Below are 27,630 nucleotides of genomic sequence, written 5' to 3'. Positions count from 1 at the left end.
TGGCCACAGCAACTTCTTGCAAGATACATCCATGAAGGCAAGAGAAACCAAAGCAAAAATGAACAGCAAAATAAACAGTCAACAAAACTAAAAGACAGCCTCCAGAATGGAGAAGATATTGGCAAATGACCTATCAGATAAAGGGCTAGTATCCAAGATCTATAAAGAACTTAGTAAATTCAACAGCAAAGAAACAAACAATCCAATCATGAAATGGGCAAAAGACATGAACAGAATTTTCACAGAGGAAGACATAGACATGGCCAACAAGCACATGAGGAAATGCTCCGAATCACTGGCCATCAGGGAAAAAGAAACAACAACCACAATGAGATACCACCTCACACCAGTAAGAATGGGGAAAATTAACAAGGCAGGAAACAACAAATGTTGGAGAGGATGCGGAGAAAAGGGAACCCTCTTACACTGTTGGTGGGAATGTGAACTGGTGCAGCCACTCTGGAGAACTGTGTGAAGATTCCTCTAAGACTTAAAAATAGATCTACCCTATGACCCAGCAGCTGCACTGCTGGGGATTTACCCAAAGATCCAGATGCAGTGAAACGCCGGGACACCTGTACCCCAATGTTTATAGCAGCAATGTATAGTAGCCAAACTGTGGAAAGAGCCTTGGTGTCTTTCAAAAGATGAAAGGATAAAGAAGATGTGGTCTATGTATATGATGGATTATTACTCAGCCACTAGAAGTGACAAATACCTACCATTTACTTCGACATGGATGGAACTGCAGGGTATTATGCTGAGTGAAGTAAGTCAATCGGAGAAGGACAAACATTATATGGTCTTATTCATTTGGGGAATATAAAAAATAGTGAAAGGGAATAAAGTGGAAAGGAGAGAAAATGAGTGAAAATATCAGGGACGGTGACAGAACATGAGAGACTCCTAATTCTCGGAAACAAACACGGCATGGTGGAAAGGGAGGTGGGCGAGGGGTTGGGGTGACTGGGTGATGGGCACTGAGGGGGGGCACTTGATGGGATGAGCACTGGGTGTTATGCTATCTGTTGGCAAATTGAACTCCAATTTAAAAAATAATAAGATATCAAAAACAAAAACAAAGATTTATCAACACTCGACAAATAAGAAATAAACCTAACTTTTTAAATGACAAAAATTTTGACAGCTCAATGAAGATATACAGATGTTAAATAAGCTCAACATTATCAGTTATTAGGGAAATGTATATTACAACCATAAATGTATATATTTATACACATATATATGTATTTATGTGTGTGTGTGTGTGTATACATATATACACCATACCCATCCATGGCTACGATTAAAAAACTGATCATACTAAGTACTGATAAATATAGATGGAGGAGTTAGAAACCCTCACACACTGCTGGTGGGTTTAGAAAATGGTACAATGACTTTAGAAAACAATTTGGCAGTTTCATAATAAGGCAATATGAAGAGACAGGAGACTTAAGAGTGATGGATATGTTAACTGTCTAAATTACAGTTATGGTTTCACATGTGTATATATATGACAAAACTATCAAATTATATACTTCATACACGTGCAGTTTACCTAACTAGGGCTGTTGGAGAAAGAAAGCCTCTATTATATGAAAATCCATCTAAGACAGTGGCTGAGACATGGATGGAAAGATGGATATGAAACCATACAAGATGAAGCTAGTGGCCTATGGTCTTTCACCTCATAGCATTAAGTACTAATAGCTAAGCTTTAAGCAAGGGGGTAACGTGATGAAATGTAAATTTTTAAAAATGTATAGTAATTATGGTTGCAGTGTACACCAAGATCCTGAGAGGTGGAATGGCAGGGAAAACAGTCCTGAGGTTAGCTCAGTAATCTAGGAGAAAAATAATGGTAACCTGACCTTGGGTGAAGACACAGAAGAGAAGCAGAGTTCACAAACACATCAAGTGTGCCATTCCCACGTGGACAACCACAATGGAAATTATAGTTCTTTGGCTGAGAGTATTCAATAGTTCTCTATTTTAATATAAAACATACTTCTGAGATGAGTAGCTCTATAACTCCTCAGTGTTGTGTGCGCAGCGCTAGACGAGATGTGCACATATTACTACAACCATATATACAGAAAAAGGCTTTATATTTATACGACGGCCCTACCTTTACAATCCATGCCAAGTTCAATGAGCAACAGGGAACTCTTATAATCAGAGTATTGCAACTTGCAATCCTCTGAAGCTGCTTCAGATGACTGAGTTAAGTCATCAAGATGCTCGTCATCAAGATGCTCCGCAGAATTCACTTGCTTTTTGACCTACAAATAAATAATACTATTTCAAAATGTCATCCAAATATTTATAAAATATACTAAGTGTAGAAAGATGATAAATATCCATCTTTTTATAAAAGCAAAAACATAGGTACTTTTTAAAAGAACTGATTTTTATCAAAAAGACCTTTATCAATAATTGGTGTTTCTGAATAATTTTTTCACAGCAGATGTCTATACAACAAAGGAAAATTTTCATTTTTTCACTATGCGTTTCATAAAGTAATTTTTTTACCACGGAATAATGTTTCTGATAAATATGAAATATCAAAATAATATAATAAAAATATATCATGAATGAAATAGAATTATAATATAATAAAAATATATCATAAATGAAATAGAATTATATATTTTGTTTGTTTGTCTACCTTGTTCTTTTCCTTAGATGTTTTCTTTGCAGGTCTAAAAAGAGGAAGGATTCTTTTCAGGAAAATATTAAATACTTAAAATACGAAGAATATTTAAAGCATATCTAAGCAATATTAATAGCAATATTAACAAAGTATTAAATTTAGATCAAAATTGCAAAAGTAAAGGAAAATCATAATGTTACTTACATTATTTGATAGGGGTAAATATACCACATTTTTTGTTGTCATTTTCAATAAAAACAAGTTTTCACTAAATCAATTTGGAAAGTGCAAACTGTTTTTTTAACGACATAAGCCCTTTTTAAATAATCGTGATATTAGTGTTTTGAAGTTTTACTGTGCAACTACTATGCATTATTTGGGACAGTTTACATATCCTAAAGGGTTTTTAGGCCTTACACAAACCGTATGAAGTAGGCAATTATACTGGGTATCTTTTCACAGGAAGCAAATGAGGCACAGAAATTCTAAGGAACTTCCCCAAGCCCATACACCTGGTAGGAGCAGACCACCCAGAACTCAAGTCCAGGAAATGTCCCTTCCAAACATGTGTTTTAAAATATGTGGTAAAAGTAAGTTAAGTATTTCTAAGTAATGTGATACCAATTGAATCTATAGTATTATTCCATTTCTAGCTATAATTATTCTAGAAATAATTTCTGAATCTTACATACATTTTTAATTTTTAATTTTTTTAAAAGATTTTATTTATTTATTCCTTCACTAGAGAGACACACAGAGAGAGACAGGCAGAGACATACAGAGGGAGAAACAGGCTCCCCCACAAGGAGCCTGGTGTCGGACCCCAGGATCACACCCTGAGCCTAAGGCAAGACACTCAACTGCTGTGCGACCCCGGCATCCCACACACATTTTTTAATTAAAACACTTCATACCTAGGCAGTATTGAAAATCTACTTTCAATAAACTAAAGATTTAATTCGTCTAAAGAAGTTCATTAATGGGCATTCCTTTACTCATTCAAATGTTCATTCATGGATTCAACAATTACTCATGAAGCACACAATATGTGTCAATGACGCTGCTGGTACAGTAACCGTGGCTCTTGTAATTTAGAACTTTATAATCCAAAAGTAATAATCTATGATAGATGAATAGTTTTTCAATTGTAAATAAACATATTGTAAATAAACAAAACCATTCCCCTTTCCCCAGAACCTAAACAAATATTAACTTAATATAATCAGATACTCCAAAGCCCCTCACAAAATCATAGCTATTCATGATACTGTCAAAGGTACTGAATACCTTAAAACCTATCAAGAAATGATTAGTTCTATTCAGAATCGCCTATGTGTCTGTATATTTACTATTTTATATATATATATATATTTTTTTTTTCAATCGATGAAGGATAGTATCTGAATATTCAATTATATGAGAATACTGCACGGTGGAACTGATTCTAAATAAACAACCTCTTACCACAAAACTCATATCCTAATCTGGGGGTCCTGGGATCGAGTTCTGCTTTGGGCTCCCCACAGGGAACCTGCTTCTCCCTCTGCCTATGTCTCTGCCTCTCTCTCTCTGTCTCTCACAAATAAATACATGAAATCTTAAAAAAAAAAGTCACTCCTCCTCATCCTAACCTTTCAAGTGGTGTTTTTGATATACTTGAGTATTTCTTCCCTCAGCCTGTACGACACTATATTACAGTGTTTTACTTATATAATAATCATAGTTAACGTTCCTTCAGAGGGAAATAAAGAATTTATGGGATTTTACCTTCTTTCATCCTGATCCATTTTACTTAGACTGTTGTCATTACTCACTCGTAGTAGACTACCAGTTAGGGAATCGGCCTCCTCAAAGCCTGGTGTAATCACAGATGCTTTTGATGCCCACTTTACATTTTTATCTTTCTTTATTTCCATGATAGACAAACCAGGATCATTACTTAAAACAAAAATCCAGTTAAAATATCCATTAGAAAGCCAATATTTTCTAATAATTTTACTGGTAAGGAATAAAAAAAATTTTTTGTAAACATCTGTTACCCATCTGAATTCATTTATTAATTCATAGAACAGTTATGAAGTGCAACCATATGCAAGGAAATACACATATACAATTATGATACAATGTCATTTGTGGGGACAAAACTGCCTGTGTAGGACCTGTGGAATCAAGTGCCATTCACCAAGGCACGGGGGAAAAGTCTCATCTGCCCATGCATCGGGTAACAGGCATACGCACTACACACCCAGCTGTGGATCCGGCAAAAGCCCATAAATTGGCGCCACCCTCACCCTCACAGCCACCATCTGGGAGCCCCTGGAAAACACTTAGATAATCGCCCATGGGGGTAGAGAGTCTTCGTGGAAAACCAGCTTTCCTGTAGAGAAGTTCTAGCACATCACCAGAGCAAAACAATCAGGTTTGGACACATGGGAGCGGTAGTCATTAAAGACTGGAGGAGGTGACTGCTACTTCAAAGGCAAAGACAGCAATGCAAAAGGATATGACAAAATCAAGGAAATATGACACCAACAAAGGATTACAATAATCTTCCTGTAATCAATCTCAGACACGTGGAGATCTGTAATTTATCCAAGAAAGATTTCAAAATCTCAGTCTTAAGGAAATTCAAGGAGCTACCAGAAAACACAAAAAGCCAATTCAGGGGTGCCTGGGTGGGTCAGGCAATTAAGTGTCTGACGCTTGATTTCATCTCAGGGTCATGAGATTGAGCCCTGCATCAGGCTTACACTCAGCACAGTGTCCCTCTCCCTCTGCTATTCCCCCCTAGCTCACACACTTTCTCTCGCTAAAATAAATGAATAAAATCTTTAAAAAACAGTTAATTCAATAAAATGAGGAATACACTACATAAACAAAATGAGAAGTTTAATGAATAGCTGGAAGGGCTTAGTCAGTTTAAGTGTCTGACTTGGTTTTGGCTCAGGTCATGATCTCAAGGTCGTGGAATCACCCCCAGGTCTGCTTGAGATCCTCTCTCCATCTCTTTCTCTCTCTCCCCACTTGCTCACTCTTTCTTTCTTTCTTTCTTTCTTTCTTTCTTTCTTTCTTTCTTTCTTTCTTTCTTTCTCTCTCTCTCAAATAAATACATTTTTAAAAATAATTTTAAAGGGACAAAGAAAAAGAAAATGTTTTGGTAACTTGTGCATACTTTTAGCCTAGTATCTAATCCTAATACAAAAAGCTAGATTTACCAACAGAAAATTATATATATTTTTTCATGGACTAAATGCATGCAAGAAAATATTATGAGCATATAGCTATGTAAATTTACAAAAAGACTGAATTTTCCCATAGGAGATTATCGGTTGAATAACTTTAGGGCACTGAAAACAAAAACAAAACCAGCAATTACTGTTTTAAAACTGCCATACAGATAACTCTTCTAGTTAAATTAAACATCCAAAAAAGATGGATCTTCCTGAAAGCAATTATTAAACAATTCTTCTCGACCCAAATTTCAGAAATAAATCTGTAATTATGGATACGAAATAGCTTTCATTTTGAAAACAGTTAATAGAAGCAACTTTTAAATAGAAAACAACTGGTTAAAGACACCTCAAAGTTATGTTGGCGGGGGAATGCTAACATGCAGCCATGGTAACGAGAACCCATCAGAACCAGTTTTAAATGTTTGTAATGATCAATGCCATCTGTCCTCACTCACTAGCCAACCAATGTCAGCTTCTCCCTCATGAAGTATAGCCAATGTGGGACAAAATCACTCCAATACGCATGCCTTGAATGCCAACCAATCAACAACAGTCTTACCCAAATTACCATGGTGGCTTCAGATGATGACAAACCACTTAATTCTCTGAAAGTCTCCCAAGTCTTAAACTCCACTTTTCCTGAAACTGTATATAGAAAGTGAAGACTACTCTGTCAGAAAAGACTGTAAGTGGCCAGCATAGCTCCCTCTTATTAGTCAGCAGTAAATTCCGACTTCACCTTTATATTTCAGATATTGAGGGCTCATATCCTCTGGCAAAAATGTTTAAAGTCCTATAATAATTTACCACCATATTTCATTTTCCTTAATGAAACATAAATGAAGTTTGCTCTTCCTTTGTTCCATTCTACTATAATTAAAACTAACATAAATACCAGTAAAAGAATAAGTAGCAAGTAACCACAAGATTAGGCCCAAATAATCCACAAAATGCAGATAACGGACAGGTTAAACTGTCAGAATGGACCCATGCCAACCGTTCTTTCTGTTTAAGTGAGAATTGGTATTATGTTAAAAACAACACACGGTTTAGTTAAACTCCATTCACTTAACAAACATTTATTGAATAGCACTATATATGCTAGAATGTTCTCTAAGCACTGAGGATACGGCTATGAACAGAAAAAAACCCTACTCACGAGGATAGTAAACATAGTAACAATAAACTACCTAGGCAAACTACACAGTATGAGAGGAGAAAAACTAAAGCAGAGAAATCAAATTTCAATGTGTTGTAGCAAAAGGGGTGGTCGAAATACTAGTCAGGATAAACCAAGAAGGGCCTTGCTGAGAAAGTGACCTTGAAGCAAAAACCAGGGAGAAAAAGAGGGAGCAAGGAGTAAGCCATGAGGATACCTGAGAGAAAAGCACTCCACAGAGAGTTTATAGCAAGTACAGAGGTATGCCTGAAGTGTTTATCATGAGGGTGGGGGGTAAGAATAGTGAGAAATTCAAGTGTGGCTGAACAGAAGGAAAGGGATAGAAAGTAGTTCAAATCAGAGAGACAGAGGGAGGAAAGGATAGGGAGGGACCCGAGATGAACAAGTCACATAAGGCCTTGTAGCTATTAGAAAGAACTTGAGTGAATGGGAGGCCATTAGGTTTTGAGCAGAGGAGGACATAATCTGACTTATGTTTTAATAGATCCACTGTGTTTAGAATTAATGGAAAGTGAATTTTCGAAGATTATATAATATGAAGTCACTATTGAAAAATTCGATGTGGTGCATGTTGAAATATATGCTCTTTAAAATGGAAGAATAAGGGGTGCCTGGTTGGCTCAGTCGGTAAAGCGTCTGCCTTCGGCTCAGATCATGACCCTGGAGTCCCGGGATCAGCCCCACTTCAGGCTCCCCGCTTCTCCCTCTGCCTCTGCCGCTCCCTGCACTCACACACTCTCTCTCTCAAATAAATAATCTTAAAAACATTTTTAAAGGAAAAATAATAGCCTGTATGCAAAGTGCCTGAAAAAGAAGATTCACTGCATTAACAACCTCTTGGTTTATAGCATAGGGATCAAATGTTTATACAGAATATGGGACAAGTTGCCATGTGAAATCTCTTCGTAATAATATTCAGATCAATTTGAGAGTCCAACATTTGAGCACTCGTGCATTGGGAACCAAAACCAAAAACCTAATAATTAGCAGTTTTGTTGGTAATAAGGTAGAGTGCCAGTGTAGCAGGTAACTTCCCTTTGCAACTCAGCAGATATTAAAAGTATTCTAAAGTTATTGTAAGACATCAAACCAAACACTTTAAATATACTTTGGGGGATCCCTGGGTGGCTCAGCAGTTTAGCGCCTGCCTCCAGCCCAGGGTGTGATCCTGGAGTCCCGGGATCGAGTCCCACATCAGGCTCCCTGCATGGAGCCTGCTTCTCCCTCTGCCTGTGTCTCTGCCTGCCTCTCTCTCTCTCTCTCTCTCTGTCTCTCATGAATAAATAAAAATAAAAATTAAAAATTTTAAATTTGTTAAACAATCAAAACCCTGCAGACCTAAATTCATTTTCTCAGATAGTTACATGCTGCATTATTTTATAGGTGTGAAAACTTACTTCCTTATGGATGGAGAGTTAGACTCCCTCCAAGTTTTTGATAGATCATCTTAATATATATATGTAACATGTTTATGTAAGTATTCTTAATATATCTGTCATATTTTATAAATATAATAATATATAATAAATGTTCTTAGAATATGTGTGTCTAAGTGTTGACACAAGTCATGTTTTCCTATAGGATCTACTCCTGGCAATGAAGCCGTTGGGATATAGGGACAGCATATATGAAATTTGAAATGCACTGCTACATCACTCTTCAGAAAGGATTTGTCAATTTTCTTCCTCTCTCTCGCTTTTAAAGATTTTTATTTATTTATTCAGGAGAGACACAGAGTGAGGCAGAGACATGGGCAGATGGAGAAGCAGGCTCCTCATGGGAAGCCTGATGCAGGACTCGATCCCACGACCCCGAGATCACAACCTGAGCCAAAGGCAGACGTTCAACCACTTAGCCACTCAGGTGCAACGGATCTGACAATTTTCACCTAACAACAGTGTATGAGAATGACTTTTTCCTTACATTTGCTAACCTAGGTTATTTTTTTTTTTTAGTTAAATATTTATCACTATGCCTGCAAAACAATTTGATACCTTACCGGTCTTTGCCTTTTTCTGTTTAGCACCCTGGGTGGAATATCTCTACTAAAAATATAAAATGTGTTAAACATGAACATTAGCTCCAAACAGAATTTGTTTTATAGAAAAATAATAATTATCTACTGTTTAAATATTGCTATAGGCTTACCTATCAGAATCTTCATTCTGCGTAGTAGGAAACAGGTGGTTATCAGTTTTTCCAGTCTTTCTTTGTTGAATTAGTCCAGCAGCAGGAGCAGGAGCAGCAGCAGCAGCAGCAGCAGCAGCAACAGCAAGAGCAGTACCAAGAGCAGGAGCAGCAGCAGCAGCAGCAGCAGCAGCATCATATATGTTTTCTGCTCCTTCCATTTTATTACTCGTGTGCTGCTTCCTTTCTTTTCCAGTCTTGAATGGAAATTTGATAGTTACAACTTCATTCATTAAAAAGAACTTTTTTCATTAATTGTATCATTTGACTCTTTAATGTAATTTTAATCAATAAAACTATCTTGCACTGAACTTTATCATTACATGTAATTGTAATTTTTGGAAATTCTGCTTCATTTCTGTTGGAATAGAACAACATAATTTTCCAGAATTCCAAAAAGGACTTTCTTAATTTTGTGTTCATATCTACACTTTGTTACCTAACATTCCCAACTTCACCCCATCTGACCAGCAGATACAAAGAAATAAAAAGACACAAAAATCTGTCCTCTTCCGTCTTTACCATCTGGATTTTGCTTACACCGACAGATTCAAAGGATGTGACATTGTGATGCTCCAGGAACAAAGAGGAAGCTTTCCATTTCTGCACTGAGCTATTCTTTCCCCAACTGCCTTTTATAATTCTTTTTTCATTTGGATCCCAGAGCTATCAAAAAAGTCACAGTGTTCATTAAAATATGTGAACCAAAGTTCACCACAACATAAAAAGGAGCAAAACTGATATTAGTGTCGAATTTTGGGAAATGAGTAATGCTCCCCAAATTTCACATTCCATAACCATAAAATTTTATAGCTAGAGGGTATAAAAATAATTATCAACTTTAATCCCATTTTCTATTGATAATGGGAATAAAACCAAAAAAGGTTACATGATTTGTCCAAAGTTCCTAAAGTGGCATTACCTAGCATCAAAGAGATGATACAATTCCTTGATGCTGAATCAAATAAATGACCCAACAAGTTTATTAATCAGCTATGCTAAAAGTGTGACTTTGGCACAGTAATTTAATACCTTAATTGGGGATGAGGCGCTTAGCTAATTTTTATTTTAAAGGAGGATATCTCTAGATTTTATTTTTCACCTCAAACATCAGTTTTCCCCCTTAGAGTCAAATACTGAAGGTTTGCTGAAAATCTATGCTACCTACATGATAAAAGTCGTATGTGTCAAAATATATCATACTTTATTAAACAAAATGTAAAGGTTTGATTCAACAAAAACACCTGAGAATGATGATTAAACAAACACATATATGTGTATACACACACACACACACACACACACACACGTGGACACCTGGGTGGCTCAGTCAGTTAAACATCTGCCTTTGGCTCAGGTCATGATCCCCGGGATCTAGGATCAAGACCCGTGCATCAGGCTTCCTGCTCTGCCAGGAGTGTGCTTCTCCCTTTCCCTCCTACACCTGCTCCCATTTGTGTTCTCTCGGTGTCAAATAAAATCTAAAAAAAAAAAAAAAAAAAAAATTTTTTTTTTTTTTTTTAATGTAGAGGAGATGCCTGAGTGGCACAGTTAGTTGGGCCTCCAGCTCTTGATTGCAGTTCAGGTCATGATCTCCTGGTCATGGGATTGGGCTCCGCTTCAGGCTCCACCCTCACTGGGGAGTTTGCTTCTCTCCCTTTCTCTCTCCCTCTACCCCCTTCACCCTGCTCACACACTCAAATAAATAAGTAAATAAATAAGTAAGTAAGTAAATAAATAAATCCTAAAAGAAAAAAAGGAGTCTGTTTTTAAAAACATGGGAGAAAAAAACTGGTGATAATGCAAATATTTGTTCTTAAAAATATCTCAAAAAGTGGTCGTGTTGGAATTTGAAGTTCCAAGAGTTTGAGGAAAGCAGAGAAGACTATACATACTGAAGCAATAAACAGAAGCAATAAATAGATTGGTTTAGATGAAATATTTGTTTATATCCCTTCCCTTAGCTATTGCTTCTTTTCCATGGTATGTATTCATTTATTTTAAAGATTTTATTTATTTATTCATCAGGGACACACACACAGAGAAGCAGAGACACAGGCAGAGGGGGAAGCAGGCTCCATGCAGGGAACCCGATGTGGGACTCAATCCCAGATCCCGGGATCATACCCTGAGCCAAAGGCAGACACTCAACAGGTGAGCCACCCACCCAGGCATCCCAACTTCTTTTCCATTTTATTGTTTATAGAAGTGCAACTTATATTTAAGCCAATAGATAAAAATCCTAGATATTACGATATATTTTTTAAAGATCTATGTATTTTAGAGAACAAGACTGATAGCATGAGAGAGGCACAGCGGGAGAGAGAAACTCAAGCAGACTCCATGCTGAGCACAGAGCCTGACGTGGGGCTCCTCTTCACAACCCTGACATCACAACCCAAGCCAAAAACAAGACTAGGACTCTCAACTGACCGTGCCCCCCAGGCACCCCAAGATAATCGCATTTTTAAAGCAATTTTCTCTACGGTTACTCTGGTTCATGAGGTCACAGGGTCATAGCAAAAAGAGCTTCCCAGTTCACACGCCACTTGGGAAACTGAAAGAAACTTAAGGAACACAAATCTTATGTTTTCCTGCATTCCTATCATTTAGATAGCAGAAATAATATTATTTCTGAACACAATTATATATTCAGATGACCCCATTTTATACATGAGCTTTTTTCTTAAGTGGAAAATCAAAATGGCTCAGATAGTTGACAAAGACAAAAAAATCAAAAGAGCAGCAGCAAAGTGAATCTCCCTACCTCTTTTTGAAGTTCAACTTTCTCTTTTTCCAAAGCCAGGAGTTCTACTTGTAACATGCCTTTCTCATTCTTAAACCTTTGCAGATTTTGCATATCTTGCTGTAATTCTTCTTTTTGATATACTTTTGATGTTCTGAAAGGACGTGGTGAAGAACTCACATTTTCTAATGCAGGTTCCGTACTTTTATAGTTATTAGTACTGTCATTATCTGCATCTAATGGCTTCTGGAAAGAGTCTTGTATTGGTTTTGTTTTCTTGTAAGTGTTTGTAATAGCAGAAGTATCATGCCTTTTCTTCTGAATCATTTGTTTCACCACATTGGAGTGGGCATGCCGCAAATCAAAAAGGCTTTCTGGGTCACTATACGGAGGGATATATCCAGTGTCTAATTTACTATTGGTGGTATTTTGGTTCAAACTTTTGGCCATCTGCATGTCAAACTCTTGGTCTTCTTTCACTTCAAATGTAACTAGTGGGTTCCTTAGTTTTTTATTTTCTGGATCGCTATCAAGACTCTCATTTTTGTTAAAAACATGCTCACCTGGTTTATCATTTTCATGGGAAGAAAGCTTAGAAGATGACTGGCAAGCATAGTCTGGGGACCCAGAGTATGAATGAGAGAGAATAGCATTTTCGAGACTAGGCTCTTTTTGTTCAGGAAAGGCCTGAGGTACTACAGAGACAGACACTCCCAATTCATCTTTTTCCTCACAATCAAGTGTAACTTTTGTCACATTAGGAGGTATTTCCTTTACGTCTGCTTCTTTAGAATTACCAAGTAGTGGTTCTAACTTAGGATGAGTAATAATTTGGTACTTTTCACAAGTTTTACCAATCTTCTGCTTTAACTCTCTGCTCATGCGTTTCACATTATTTTTCCAATCTAATTTGCCTTGTTTCATCTGTATCTCCTCATACTTCTTGTGCACACGAGGATGTTCTGAATGTACATATCTATCACCCTGTCTATCACATTCCATATTCATTTCTGGTTCTCGAGCCATATTTTGCAGTTGCACAAGTGGAATGTTAATTTGATTGGTTTGGCTTTCAGATGTCTTTTCAGCCAGGATACATGTTTGTAAAATAACTTTATCCTTAGGTAATCAAATACGGACAAAGAAAAATAGAAAATAATTAAAATTTAGTTATTAGCTGTTCCTAAGTCACTGGATTATAACTAAGAAGTGAGGACAGAAGAAAAGCATAAATCCATTCACTTATATTTTGTCAGGTTTTTCTTAACTAAACAATTCAATACAGTTACATCTACCAAAAAATGAATCAGATGATTTTTAATGTTACAAACTTAAAAACACTTTATTCCCTTGTATCTTAAAGAGTGAGCCCCGACAATGCATTTCAGGAGTTTTTACAAGTTTGAAACCTAGATAATAGGCAAACTACATTTCTGGGGGGCAAATATCAATTAACATCAAAGAAAAATAAATTCCTATATTTTAATTTAAATTATATACTATGATAGTGTTAGACATCGCTATAGATTATCTGCTTGTATCCAGCTCTAATATATGGTAATGTCCACTGAGAGTGGATAAGAAAAATATTAATAATATGGATTTCCTGTGCTGAAATAACTGAAAGAGTTATTGTTTATAATCCAACTACAAAGGTCCCATCCTGGAAGGTGTTGATTCTACATAGGCGATCGTGCTGATTTCACGACCCCATTCTCTCAAGTCAACTACACAGAGATCACAAAGCAGAATAAATCTTTAATCTTGGCATTTGTAACTGGAAATAGAGAACTAGACACTTTGAACCACTGAGAATAATCACTCCTTGTACATGAGTCTAAGTCAGTAGTCATCATTGTTATACTGCTCATAATTTCAACTGCTTAAACATGACTCAATATTTGATGCTACCTTCTTTATCATGTAAAGAAGTTACAAAAATAGAAGAAGCAAAGAATATTTAGAATTATTTTTGTCTCAAAAGATTTTTTTTTTGCCTAAATTCCAAGGATGAAGTTTAGCTAAACTTAGTTACTAAAAATCATAGCATTTTAAGTTTTGTAACTCGTAAAATTTTATAAAAACTAAATATTCAATTACACTCTATTGACTTCAATATATCCACTCAAAGAGTTTCACTTGAAACATGTAATATTAGAAAAGCAGGGAAAACAATATAAAATCAGAAATTTAAATTTAAAGCTTTACATACCTGGGGGTGGTTATTTTCACTTTTATCAGGCCTTTCTTGCTCTTGCTTTTGCTGTGATGCCACTTCTAAGTCTGGTTCTGATGACAAATCTATATATTTAGTTAAAATGGACTACTTAGAATGGTTAGATAAAAGCTATTACCTCTATAAAAATAGAAAATATCATTTATCACTGAAGAGTTTAAATTCATCTTTAGCTGAATATTTAAGAAATACTTCTAATTATCTAAAATTTCAACAAACCATTTGAGAAATACTAAACGTCACCAGGTTAAAGGCACACAAACATCTCCAAGATTCATTCACAAATTCATCCACTAACATCCATGAACAAAACAATCAGAAACAAAAGTTTAAAATCCAGTAGAAACATATAAAACCACAAGAGATTATTCTCTACTTTGTAACAGTACCTCTTAAACAACACCTGAAGCTTCAACCACAACGTTATTCATCATTTCCAAAATTATTAGTACTTTTCATGTCTTTATCAGTGTATATCCTCTGGGATACACTGGACATACATCCTATGGGTGTATGTGCCCAATAAGTAAACGTTTCTGAAATTATTTTCCTCTACTACTTGACAAATTTCCTTGCATCTTTTAGGACTCAGACTGCTGTGTAAAGTCATCCTTGATTATGGCTATCCTTTCTCAGATAAAAATGCATCTCTTTCTTTGGGGTTACCTTAATACCTTACAGCTTTTTCTAGTGCACCTTCACCACCTGAACTGTAAACTACTTCTTTATGTGTCTAGTTCTTTTGCTCCTACACTGTAGGGGACAATCTCGATGAGAGAGAGAGAGAGAGAATCTTGAGCGGGCTCCACCCCCAGTGCTGAGCTCCACCCGGGGCTCCATCTCACAAGTCTGAGATATGACTGGAACTGAAATCAAGAGTTGGACACTCAACCGAATGAACCGCCCAGGCATCCCTGTAGGGGACAATCTCTTAAATCATCTTTCAGTCTTCATGTTACTTAGTACTTATAAAAGTAAACAGTCTTTATGTTACTTAGTACTACTTACTGAGTTCCCACTAAGTGATAGATAGGGGACCGGGTTTAAAGAAGCACGTAGATGTAAGGTGTCAGGAATAGCTTTCCTAGATATAATGCCTAAACTGAGACTGCAACAGTGACGTCAGACAGATTCAAAGGGATTAGAGGGCAGAAAATGGGGAGAGCATGCAAGGCTGTAGTAAGACAAGGGAGAGAAGCACACAACAGGGTAAATATTTGTCTAAAATAGAGAGATTACAGAGGAAGACATCACTAGCAGTTCAGGATACCAGAGATAAGGGCAGACGGTATAAAGGGCTAAAGATGAAGACTTAGGCAGAAGTCAAGATTATGAAAGCTTTGTATGTAATTTTAAGATGCCTGGACATAAATATGTTTTCAACAGTGGTTCACGGTCGTATATGCATTTGAGACAGATCACTCTAAAAACTGTGGGGAGGGATGAGTGTGAGGGGTACTGTGATCAAAGACAGGAGATGAATTAGAAAGTGTAATGCAAAACAAAGATGATACACACCTGAACTGACAGAATGGTTCCAGAAATATTCAGAATATAAAATCATCAGGGCTCAGTACAGAATAAATCTGTATTAAGTGAATCAACAACAATCTTGGCATCAAGGGAAAAGAGATATATTTTACATGAACTGTTTTATGTTGCTTGCATGTATTTTGTAATCGTTTTTGTTTCACATTTTCCTGCGGTACAGGAGCCTATAGGCGTTTTCTTTTTAAAGTCCTGTTTCTTGGATCTACCAAGCTCACAAAGAAGTAACAGCAAACAAATCACTTGTATAGATCAATACACTTGGATTTACAGCCTATACTCACTACTCCTGGAGATAACTGAAAATCTTTAGAAAATGAGTTAATTCTAGAAGAAAGAAAATAACAAAACTACAGGGGTGAAAAAATATTATACGATATGTTAGTACAGACGTGATCATATGACTGATAAAGGACACTGGATTAACTGATACATTAAGTAGAACACATGTTAGATGTGGTTAATCAACTGAAAATCTTAGTAGAATTAGAACTGACTTTCCATATATTCTTTTTAAATGATATTTGATACTTAAAACCAATATTCCTTGGGAACTCTTTACTCATTTAAAATAATAAAACAGCACCTGGGTTGTTCAGCCAGTTAAGTATCCAACTCTTGATTTCAGCTTGGGTCATGATCTCAGGATTGTGAGAGACTGAGTCCCGCAGTGGGCTCCGTGCTGAGTGTGGATCCTGCTTGGGATTCTCTTTCTCCTTCTGCCCATCCCTCCCTCCTTACTTTCTGACACTCTCTAAAAAAGTAAAATAAAAATAATCAAACAAGGAGATGGACTATGCCTATACAGCTGAGAAGAGGACACTATGTAGTAAATTCTCAATGATTCCAATTACTGCTGGGAAAGTCAACTCCAAAATAAAGTCATAGAGAATATAGGAAATATTTTAATATTCTGTTTGGGAAGGTGCTTTTGTTTGTTACAGTGAATATAGTGTGACCAATACTTATGAATTTAGAGCTATAAAAATAAAGCTAAGAAACTACATTGTGAGTAAACAATCTTTACATCTCTACCTAGTTTTCCCAACTGGTCCCCAAATTCTAAATCTAATCCCGTTACCCACTCTCAAGTGAAAGCTGAATACGAGCCTAAAAGAAATTATTTCCGGGATCCCCGGGTGGCGCAGCGGTTTGGCGCCTGCCTTTGGCCCGGGGCGTGATCCTGGAGACCCGGGATCGAATCCCACGTCGGGCTCCCGGTGCATGGAGCCTGCTTCTCCCTCTGCCTGTGTCTCTGCCTCTCTCTCTCTCTCTCTCTCTCTCTCTGTGTGACTATCATAAATAAATAAAAATTTAAAAAAAAATTATTTCCTCCTATTTCTCTTTCTTATTTATATGTGGCTTTGGTTAGAGGAAGAATGCAAAAATGTCTTGCTGAAAGATGCTCTGTTTGGTGGTAGATTGCATGAAAGGAGTAAACACAAAGTAAATTTTACCACAAAATTATTTTTGAAAAATCAGAACTATGGTGAAATCATGAGGACACTGAACTCTCTCTGATTCTTTACCTTTTTTGCTCTGTTTTCTAGTAGCAGTGATTCACACAGGCCATGGAGCATAGAATTCTCTAACTGAAACATAGCTCCAATATTAATATTTTATCTATTAAGGTCATCTGTCCAAATTCTGTGGATGCTGACTCATTTTTGATCATTGGTTGTGATACAAATGGGCATTTATTATCAACTTTCAAATCCCCAGTTCTTTGACAAGTCTCATTACTGAGGGACAAACTAGAATCACAATCAGAAAAATCTGAAAACAAAGTTTCCTTTATTAGAATGTAAACAACCATACAAACTTAACAAATCTGTACAAATTCTTTTGTTAGAGAAACAGCCACAAGGCCTGCTCTTCTCCCAGACACACTACTTACTACTCATTCGTAGCTAATTATATTTTATATGTCCTATACTTGGCATTCACACAGATGAATTTAACTCTCTCTCATTTTCTTTTTTATTCTCTGTTATTACACAGTTTAATTCACTCACCAAGCTCTATTACATATTCTATATTCCATAAAAGCTCTGTCCATTAATAATTAAGAGTCTTCAAGGTCTGAATGTTTTTAGTAACAAAACTGATGTCTAATCATTTATTTTATGTTTAAATATGCATTTTGTGTTCTAAAGACGTGAGATTTAAAAAACTTGTGATGAATGGTACTACTTTAATAATAATGAGATGGTCTCTCCTCAATGCACCAACATCCTCAGAATTTAATTTTTGGACAAATATCATATTTATATGAGAAATCAAAGACTTGGGTAATATAATCCTTTCCATGTAAAAACAAAATAAGTCTCAGTCCACACTGAGATCCAAAAACAGAAACAGAAAATGCCATGAAACAGCCATGAAACAGAAAATGAATATATAACAAAACTATTGTCCCTTTGTAAACAAGATTGGTCTGATTTAAACCTTTTAAGACAAGGGAAACAAAAAAGCAAGAAATGCAGAAATGAAACTTTAATGCCCATTTCATCACAAGGGCCCCTTTATCATTTTGCATCCATGAACCCTGTACATGGTTTAAATCAGTTCTCCCATGTCATCTGAGAATCCCCAGAGTCCCAAGATCCATCGATTCACAAAATCCAAGAGGTGAAAACTATCTTCACAAGCATACTAAATGCTATTTGACATTTTCACTCTCATTTTCTTATTAAGTGTACAATAAAGTTTTCTAAAGATAAAATGTGTGATAGCATCGCAACTCGCATGATCAGTGGATCACAGCTCTAATGGCTAACAACATGAGATTGTGTATCCTTGTGTTTTAAATGTTTTAATTTCTAAGATTGTAAATATCAACAGATATAACCCACTTAAGCAGACGTTCTTTGGAATTCTCAATAATTTTTAAATAGTAGAAAAGGACCCTAGGCTGAAAGGGTTCAGATTTACTTTTTTAAAAGATTGTGTCTACCAAATATTAAGATACAACTAATTCCGTCCCACATTTCTAATAATCAAAGTCACCACACACACACACACACAATCAGAACAAGTGTTTGGCTTAAAATGATCAATATAACAACACAAAGATGAAATGAAGTTTTAACTTCATTTAACACAACTGACATGTTAGCAAGTGAAGCTTTACTCTGGGTAAAAGTCAGAATTCAAATAAGTATGGTGAACACCAGAAAAATCTTAGAGTCTAATAATTAACTTCTGGGAACCCCTTAGAAGTAAAGGAATTCCAAACCAGGGACATTAGGATTTCAAAACTTAAAAGTAGAAACCTGAACTAAAGCTTACATTTTTAAAATCTCTTTTTCTTATGCTTGTAAATATCTTTTGTTCAAACGTGGATATCAGCAATGACATCTACCTTATTTATGTCACATCCTTCGATTAAATTTGTCTCACATACACACACACACACACACACACACACACAAAGAAGAATTTGGTATAAGAAGACGATGGGCATTTCAACAGTTTAGTGCACATCTTTCCACAGGTATATTTGTACTGTAAAATTTACCTGATCTGGGTGTTTGTTTATCACTCGTTGCGACTGCTTCATTAGGAACAGAATCTTTCACTTTAGTGGTAGACTGGATGGGTATTGAAACAATATGATTAAAACAATGTGCATTTCATACAATCTGTAGTTAAAAATTCAAAATAAAAATACAAAAGCTTTACCTCCCAGTGAAGAAGATCTTTTCCAGGAGAATCTAAAACACAAAAGGGACATGTAGTTAATTATACGTAAATATGAAAGCCAACTATACATTCATGCAGTTAGGATTAAGCTGAATCCTCATGCTTGGCTTTGAAAGTGATTACATTAGGCTTTGGTCTTGATTCTAGAGACAGGAAGGTGGATTAAGACAGCAACAAGACAGAAATAGGAACCCATTATAAATACTATAAAAAATAGAAATATATGTTCAACATAACATGCAGTTAGGATTCCAAAAGTAAGATGATGTTTCAAATGAAATAACTAAAACAGAAATCACTAAATGTTGCACATATACCAACGTGAACATGCTGATTGATGGGGGAGAAAAGCAATCTTTAATCAGAGGAACAAATGAGGACTCTGAGAGGATAAACGTGAAAGCTGAAGGCAACAGCACATCCTGATTGCAGTACAGCAGAATCATCGATACCATTCTACTACAAGTATTTGCCATGTTCTTCAATTTGTCCCGTAATTTAGGCAGTACGCAGTTATGATGAATGCATAATTTATTGAATGCGTAATTTATTTGTCACCAAAAACAGTGTTATGAATTGATCAGCCTGGATATACTTGTAGGATAATAGTCAATAAAAGTATTCGTTTTTGTCTATACCCATGTGGGCCACTGGTATGCCTACATTTCTTGTATCCTCTAGTTTAGCCATGTTAACGTTTCTTGACCCATGCACACAAGAAGGTATATAAAACACATCTAAGAAATAATGTATAATAAGCTTTCAATATGGAACCATGACTACCAAACTGAAAAAAAAAATCAATTTAATTGCCACCGAATTTTTAGATACTAAAAATCTTTTGTATTTCAAAATCAGTGTCATATTTATTGATAGTAACAATTTTAGCATTTAAGGAATGGACCCTATGATTTCTTTATTTTCCAAAATTAGTTTGATTTGGTAGACTATGTCAGTCTTGAAAAGGTTTCTTTGAAACAGTTATCATCCCCCAAAATGAGCTATCTGAAAAAAAGAACACCCATGCTTCCATATTCAAATTAGTCTCATTTGAATAATGAATATCGAAGCAACATATATCTTTGAGGTCCAATAGATTTGAGGAAGATGAATGGTGGCTATGTTTTATCCCAAGTCTAGCACTCCATTTGCTCTCAGTATTCTTTGTGGAGCAGCTGTGATCTAATCTGTTTCAGTAGAAATAAACTCAAGGTATCTAAAAAGTGAGTTCTCGGGCAGCCCCGGTAGACCAAGGGTTGGTGCCACCATCGGCCCAGGGTGTGATGCTGGAAACCCAGGATCCGGCCCCACGTTGGGATCCCTGTATGGAGCCTGCTTCTCCCTCTGCCTGTGTCTCTGCCTCTCTCTATGTCTGTCATAAAAAAAAAAGTGAATTCTCTAGAATTTCCTCACCAACTCCAAAATTTCCTAGCTAAGACTTCTTTCATTTTTCCCTCTTTCCCTTCACTATCCCCTGTCTTCAAAAGTAATTTCTGGGGGCACCTGGGTGGCCCCAGTCAGTTGTGAGTCTAGCTCTTGATTTCAGCTCAGGTTATGATCTCAGTGTCCTGGGATTAAGTCCCATGGTGGGCTCCTCACTCAGCAGGGAGTCTGCTTAAGGACTCTCTCTCCCTCTCCCTTTGCCCCCTCCCTGCTCGCTCACTCTCTAACATAAATAAATAAATCTTTTTAAAAAGTAATTCATGATCTATGGTCTTGATTTTTTTTTGCTTTTACAACCGTTTTATGGATTTTCTCCACCACTTCTTTCCTCTTTGTTTAGCAATAGTATCTTACATCTATGCCTTCTATTTCTGTATCTCCTGCTCCCCTCTGGTTATAAACATGTTCAGAAATAAAAACAAAATAATGCTTTTTCTTGACCTTGTTATGTCTTGAACTACTATCCAACAGCTCTTCCAGATTTCTCTACAGGAAAGTCTATACCCATGCTACTGAGCACATGACCCAAGGACCACAGACACTGGCATCACCTGAGAGGTCAAAATGCACATTCCAGACCTGATGTTCCAGACCTTGCATTTTTAACAAGGTCTCGGGTGATTCCCTACAATTTGAGAAATCCTGGGTCATACTGAACGCTGCCGCTGTATTACTTTACCTTAACCTTCTAGGATCAAGCCTCAAGTTCATCACTATCAATTCTGAAAGTGAAGACGTATTAAAAGTCATAAATGTTCTAACGGACTTTTTATCAGGGCTAAAGCTTCCTTGATCTCCACCTAATTGACCCTGCTCTCTTTTTCCTTCCAATTCTTTTTTTTTTTTTGCACGAAATAATACTAACTTATGAAGTACCACCATTTTATATGACATTGAGGTACACATTTATTTATTTAAAAGATGTTTTCATTTATTTGACACAGAGAGAGCGTGCACAAGCAGGCAGAGCAGCAGACAAAGGGAGAGGGAAAAGCAGGCTCCCAGCTCAGCACGGCTCCATCCCAGGTCCCGGGGATCATGGCCCAAGGCAAAAGCAGATCTTCAATTCACTGAGCCACCCAGGCACCCCTAACATACATACATTTATAGCTGACTAGGACATAGCTCTGCATAATCAGCTTGGTCAATCCATAATGTCTTCCCAACAGCGAGAAAAACTGTTAAGAGTGGGAAAATTTTGGTATACTACTCTGACAAGTTTTGGTACTGGAAGCTCACCTGATATCCCCACATTTCAAATAATTTGCTCCTCCTTTTATTTTTTTAAAGATTTTATTTATTTATTCATGAGAGACACAGACACAGAGAGAGAGAGAGAGAGAGACAGAGAGACAGAGAGAGGCAGAGACACAGGCAGAGGGAGAAGCAGGCTCCATGCAGGGAACCTGATGTGGGACTTGATCCCGGGACTCCAGGATCATGCCCTGGGCTGAAGGCAGGCACCAAACCACTGAACTACCCAGGGATACCCTGCTCTTCCTCCTAAAAAAATTCTTTCATTTGACCACCTTCCACTATAAAGCGTTGCTTATTTTCCTCCATTTACTCCCTGTACTCTCAGCCATTCTCATCATTACCTCTTTGCTCTTTTCCAACTATTTCCAGGCATTCCTTAGGTCTTGGAATACCTGGAAATGGAACCAGTAATTTAGCTCCTTTAGCCGTACTCTCAATTTAATCTGCAGCTGACACCTGATAAAATATAGAACTCCCCTCCTTTTCTCATCTTTCTCCTTTCTATGCATGTAATAGGTGATTTTCTTTGGAAATTAGGATACATGAGAATTTCTGTTTTAAATCAACATTCTGTCAAGTGACTTTTTATAAAATACAATTCTTACCTTCTACTTGTTCACTGAATATACTTTGCCCTTGTTGATCTGCAGCTCCAGGTAAACAATCAACAGATTTCTTTGGAAGTCTTGCAGAAATACTCTGTTAAAATTAACATAATAATGAGTTGCATAAAGATTTCCAAATCCTTTTCTAAGAAAATATTCAAATGATCTACTTTAATCACAATCAGACATACAAATAAGAAAAGCATGTATTGAAAACCAACACATTTAAAAACCTCATCTAGGGATCCCTGGGTGGCGCAGCGGTTTGGCGCCTGCCTTTGGCCCAGGGCGCGATCCTGGAGACCCGGGATCGAATCCCACATCGGGCTCCCGGTGCATGGAGCCTGCTTCTCCCTCTGCCTATGTCTCTGCCTCTCTCTCTCTCTCTCTGTGTGACTATCATAAATAAATAAAAAAATAAAAAAATAAAAAAAAATTTAAAAAAAAATAAAAAAAAATAAAATAAAAAAAAAATAAAAACCTCATCTATGCTATCTCAATTAAGTGCACCTTTTCATCTTCATTTGGCCATTAACTCTAACTGAACATGGAAGGCCAGAGTAAATATTTTCACAGACAAGAAGACTGACTTATAAGTACATTTCAACAAGGAAATAACAAAACACCTAACTCTACTTTGTATTTCCACCAGGATAAAAGGACAGTAAAACTATTGAAACAAATTCTTTAATAAGTACATTTGCTATACATTTAAACTGTAACTAATGGCAGAAAGTTTTTTAGACTTAAAATAAGATACTTGGCATGATAAGAAAATTCGGGGTACATCATGTTGAGTATAAACAGAACACTGTGGTAGCTGCTGCTTCATTTAGATAACAAAGACTTGGAATTTTCATTGGTAGGAAAAAATGGTTGAATGAAATGGCAAAGTAGGAAGAAAAACTTTTCTTGAAATTATGTTTAAATAATAGCAAAAGATTTTAGATATAGGTATGAAATGCTTCAAAAAGTATAGTAAGCTTTCAGAAGGGAAGAATAAGAACATTCATTGAGGGCAACCCTGCTGGGACCCCTCCCACTCCTAAGAGCTTTCTCTGTATCTTTACTGAATAAATCCCACCTCTGGCTCCCGGTGCATGGAGCCTGCTTCTCCCTCTGCCTGTGTCTCTGCCTCTCTCTCTCTCTCTCTATCATAAATAAATAAATAAAAATTAAAAAATAAAATAAAATAAAATAAAATGAAATCATGAACGAGAGAGGAGGGATCACCACCAACACCAAGGAAATACAAACGATTTTGAAAACTTAGTATGAGCAGCTTTACGCCAATAAATTAGGCAATCGAGAAGAAATGGGTGCATTCCTAGAAAACCACAAACTACAAAACTGCAACAGGAAGACATAGAAAACCTGAACAGGCCAATAACCAGGGACGAAACTGAAGCAGTCATCAAAAACCTACCAAGACACAAAAGTCCGGGGCCAGATGGCTTCCCAGGGGAATTCTATCAAACGTTTAAAGAACAAACCATACCTATTCCACTAAAGCTGTTATGAAAGATAGAAAGGGATGGAGTACTTCCAAAGTCGTTCTATGAGGCCAGCATCACCTTAATTGCAAAACCAGACACAGACCCCACCAAAAAGGAGAATTATAGACCAATACCCTGATGAACACGGACGCAAAAATTCTCAACAAGATACTAGCCAACAGGATCCGACAATACATTAAGAAGATGATTCACCGTGACCCAGTGGGATTTATCCCCGGGATGCAAGGCTGCTTCAACACTTGTAAAGCAATCAATGTGATTCATCATATCAGCAAGAGAAAAAAAACAAGAACATGATCCTCCCAATAGATGCAGAGAAAGCATTTGACAAAATACAACATCCATTCCTGATCAAAACTCTTCAGAGTGTAGGGATAGAGGGAACATTCCTCAGCATCTTAAAAGCCATCTACGAAAATATCGTTCTCAATGGGGAAACACTGGGAGCCTATCCCCTAAGATCAGGAACAAGACAGGGATGTCCACTCTCACCATTGCTATTCAACATAGTACCAGAAGTCCTAGCCTCGGCAATCAGGCAACAAAAAGAAATAAAAGACATTCAAACTGGCAAAGAGGAAGTCAAACTCTCCCTCTTTGCAGATGACATCATAATGCAGCTAGAAAACCCAAGAGACTCCACCCCAAGACTGCTAGAACTCACAGCCATTTGGCAGTGTGGCAGGATACAAAATCAATGCCCAGAAAACAGTGGCATTTCTATACACTAACAATGAGACTGAAGAAAGAGAAATGAAGGAGTCAATCCCAATTACAATTGCACCCAAAAGCATAAGGTAACAAGGAATATACATAACCAAAGAGGTAAAGGGTTTCCACCCTCAAAACTACAGAACACTTCTGAAGGAAATTGAGGAAGACACAAAGAGATGGAAACATATACCATGCTCATGGATTGGCAGAATGAATATTGGGAAAATGTCAATGGTACCCAGGGCAATTTACACACTTAATGCAATCCCTATCAACATACTATGGACTTTCTTCAGAAAGTTGGAACAAATCATCTTAAGATCTCTGTGGAATCAGAAAAGACCCCAAATAGCTAGGGGAATATTAAAAAAGAAAACCATAGCTGGGGGCATCACAATGCCAGATTTCAGGTTGTACTACAAAGCTGTGGTCATCAAGACAGTGAGGTACTGGCACAAAAACAGACACATAGATCAATGGAAACAGAATGGAGAATCCAGAAGTGGGCCCTCAACTCTATGCTCAAATAATAGTCGGCAAAGCAGGAAAGACTATCCACTGGAAAAAAGACAGTCTCTTCAATAAATGGTGCTGGGAAAATTGGACAGCCACATGCAGAAGAATGAAACTGGACCATTCTCTTATGCCATACACAAAGAAAAACTCAAAATGGATGAAAGATCTGAATGTGAGACAGGAATCCATCAGAATCCTAGAGGAGAACACAGGCAACACCCTTTTTGAACTTGGCCACAGCAACTTCTTGCAAGATACATCCCGGAAGGGAAGAGAAAGCAAAGCAAAAGTGAATTATTGGGACTTCATCAAGGTAAGAAGCTTCTGCACAGCAAAAGAAACAGTCAACATAACTAAAAGGCAACCTACAGAATGGGAGAAGGTATTTGCAAATGACCTATCAGATAAAGGGCTAGTATCCAAGATCTATAAAGAACTTAGTAAACTCAAAGAAACAACAATCCAATCATGCTATGGGCAAAAGACATGGACAGAAATTTCACAGAGGAAGACATAGACATGGCCAACAAGCACATGAGAAAATGCTCTGCATCACTGGCCACCAGGGAAGTACAAATCAAAACCACAATGGGATACCACCTCCCACCAGTGAGAATGGGCAAAATTAACAAGGCAGGAAACAACAAATGTTGGAGAGGATGTGGAGAAAGGGGAACCCTCTTGCACTGTTGCTGGGAGTGGGAACTGGCACAGCCACTCTGGAGAACTGTGTGGAGGTTCCTCAAAGAGTTAACAATAGATCTGTCCTACGACCCAGCAATTGCACTGCTGGGGATTACCCCAAAGATACAGATGCAGTGAAATGCCAGGACACCCGCACCCCGATGTTTCTTGCAGCAATGTTCACAATAGACTAACTGTGGAAGGAGCCTCGGTGTCCATCGAAAGACGAATGGATAAAGAAGATGTGGTCTATGTATACAATGGAATATTACTCAGCCATTAGAAACGACAAATACCCACCATTTGCTTTGAGGTGGAGGGACCTGGACGGTATTATGCTGAGTGAAATGTGTCAGTCTTTAAAGGACAAACATTATATGGTCTCATTCATTTGGGGAATATAAAAATTAATGAAAGGGAATAAAGGGAAATAGAGAAATTGAGTGAAAATATCAGTGAGAGTGACAAAACATGAGAGACACCTCACCCTGGGAAATGACCAAGGTGTAGTGCAAGGGGAAGCGGGCAGGGGGTTGGGGTGAGTGGGTTATGGGCACTGAGGGAGTCACTTGGCAGGATGAGCACTGGGTGTTATGGTATATGTTAACAAACTGAATTCCAATAAAAAAATTACAAATAAAATACAAAATTAAAAAATACAAAATACAAAATATAACAACTATGAAGACTAAAGTTTCCCGAGATAACGTAAAATGTATCCACTGTTGGAGATCTTTGAGAAAGTAAAGGTCATCCTTCTACAAATAATATTGTATACTCTACGGGCAACTTTTCCTTCCTTACGATTCTATAATGATAAATCATCTTATAAAAAAATGATAAATCATGAGTTTATTCATTTGACATGTGTCTCTATTCTAAGCTTATATTTAAAAAAAGATGCATCAGAATCCAGAAAATAGTTTTTATATTTTTTAAGAATCTTGCAGCTTAAAATTTAGTTTTTTCATTTAATGGATAGAGATTAAGAACCTCACTTACCTAAGAAAAAAATTCAGTTTTAATTAATGAAAAAACTAAAATGTTTATTTACGTCCTCTCTATTCTCAAAAGATATAAAGTCGACCAAGATTATACCACACAGTAAGTTTAATTAGAAACCACAAGAAAGACAACAGCCAAAGTTCAAAACTCATAATAAATCTGATTATGGCTTAAAACAGACTTCACTTTGTACTATGTATAAACACAACTCTTGCTAAATTAAATATAGGCTATCATACTTTATTAAACTTAAAAGGGTAAAATTTCCTCCCAGTTCTTCATAAAAACCAGCTGTCATTCTGAAGAATCTGAGCATGTTTTGTATTGCCTTTTATTAACTTGCATTTAAAATAATTTCTACCGCATTTTATAATATACAGCATCTGTTCTACCTTAGC

The 27,630-nt window shown here is 36.8% G+C and overlaps 1 protein-coding gene across 11 annotated transcripts in view; it reads right to left on the bottom strand.

Annotated features, from left to right (window-relative positions):
- LOC119878561 (coiled-coil domain-containing protein 144B-like) overlaps window positions 1-27,630 on the bottom strand; it is a 74,302-nt gene that overhangs the window by 26,704 nt on the left and 19,968 nt on the right. For 9 of the 11 annotated variants that reach the window (XM_038589183.1, XM_038589184.1, XM_038589176.1 and 6 more), the window contains exons 7-15: window positions 22,797-22,890; window positions 19,471-19,502; window positions 19,307-19,379; window positions 14,215-14,303; window positions 12,024-13,121; window positions 9,218-9,453; window positions 4,424-4,594; window positions 2,672-2,705; window positions 2,132-2,285 (exon numbers count right to left, since the gene is read on the bottom strand). In XM_038589183.1, coding sequence (XP_038445111.1) covers window positions 2,132-2,285; window positions 2,672-2,705; window positions 4,424-4,594; window positions 9,218-9,453; window positions 12,024-13,121; window positions 14,215-14,303; window positions 19,307-19,379; window positions 19,471-19,502; window positions 22,797-22,890 — 1,981 coding nt within the window. Of the gene's footprint in view, window positions 1-2,131; window positions 2,286-2,671; window positions 2,706-4,423; window positions 4,595-9,217; window positions 9,454-12,023; window positions 13,122-14,214; window positions 14,304-19,306; window positions 19,380-19,470; window positions 19,503-22,796; window positions 22,891-24,805; window positions 24,824-27,630 lie in introns of those variants that run through there. The other 2 variants (XM_038589181.1, XM_038589180.1) reach the window with 2 other exon arrangements.

This window comes from Canis lupus, unplaced genomic scaffold (assembly GCF_011100685.1).
Source record: "Canis lupus familiaris isolate Mischka breed German Shepherd unplaced genomic scaffold, alternate assembly UU_Cfam_GSD_1.0 chrUn_S1723H1918, whole genome shotgun sequence".
NCBI lineage: Eukaryota > Metazoa > Chordata > Mammalia > Carnivora > Canidae > Canis > Canis lupus.
This window is presented reverse-complemented; position numbering and strand designations above follow the sequence as displayed.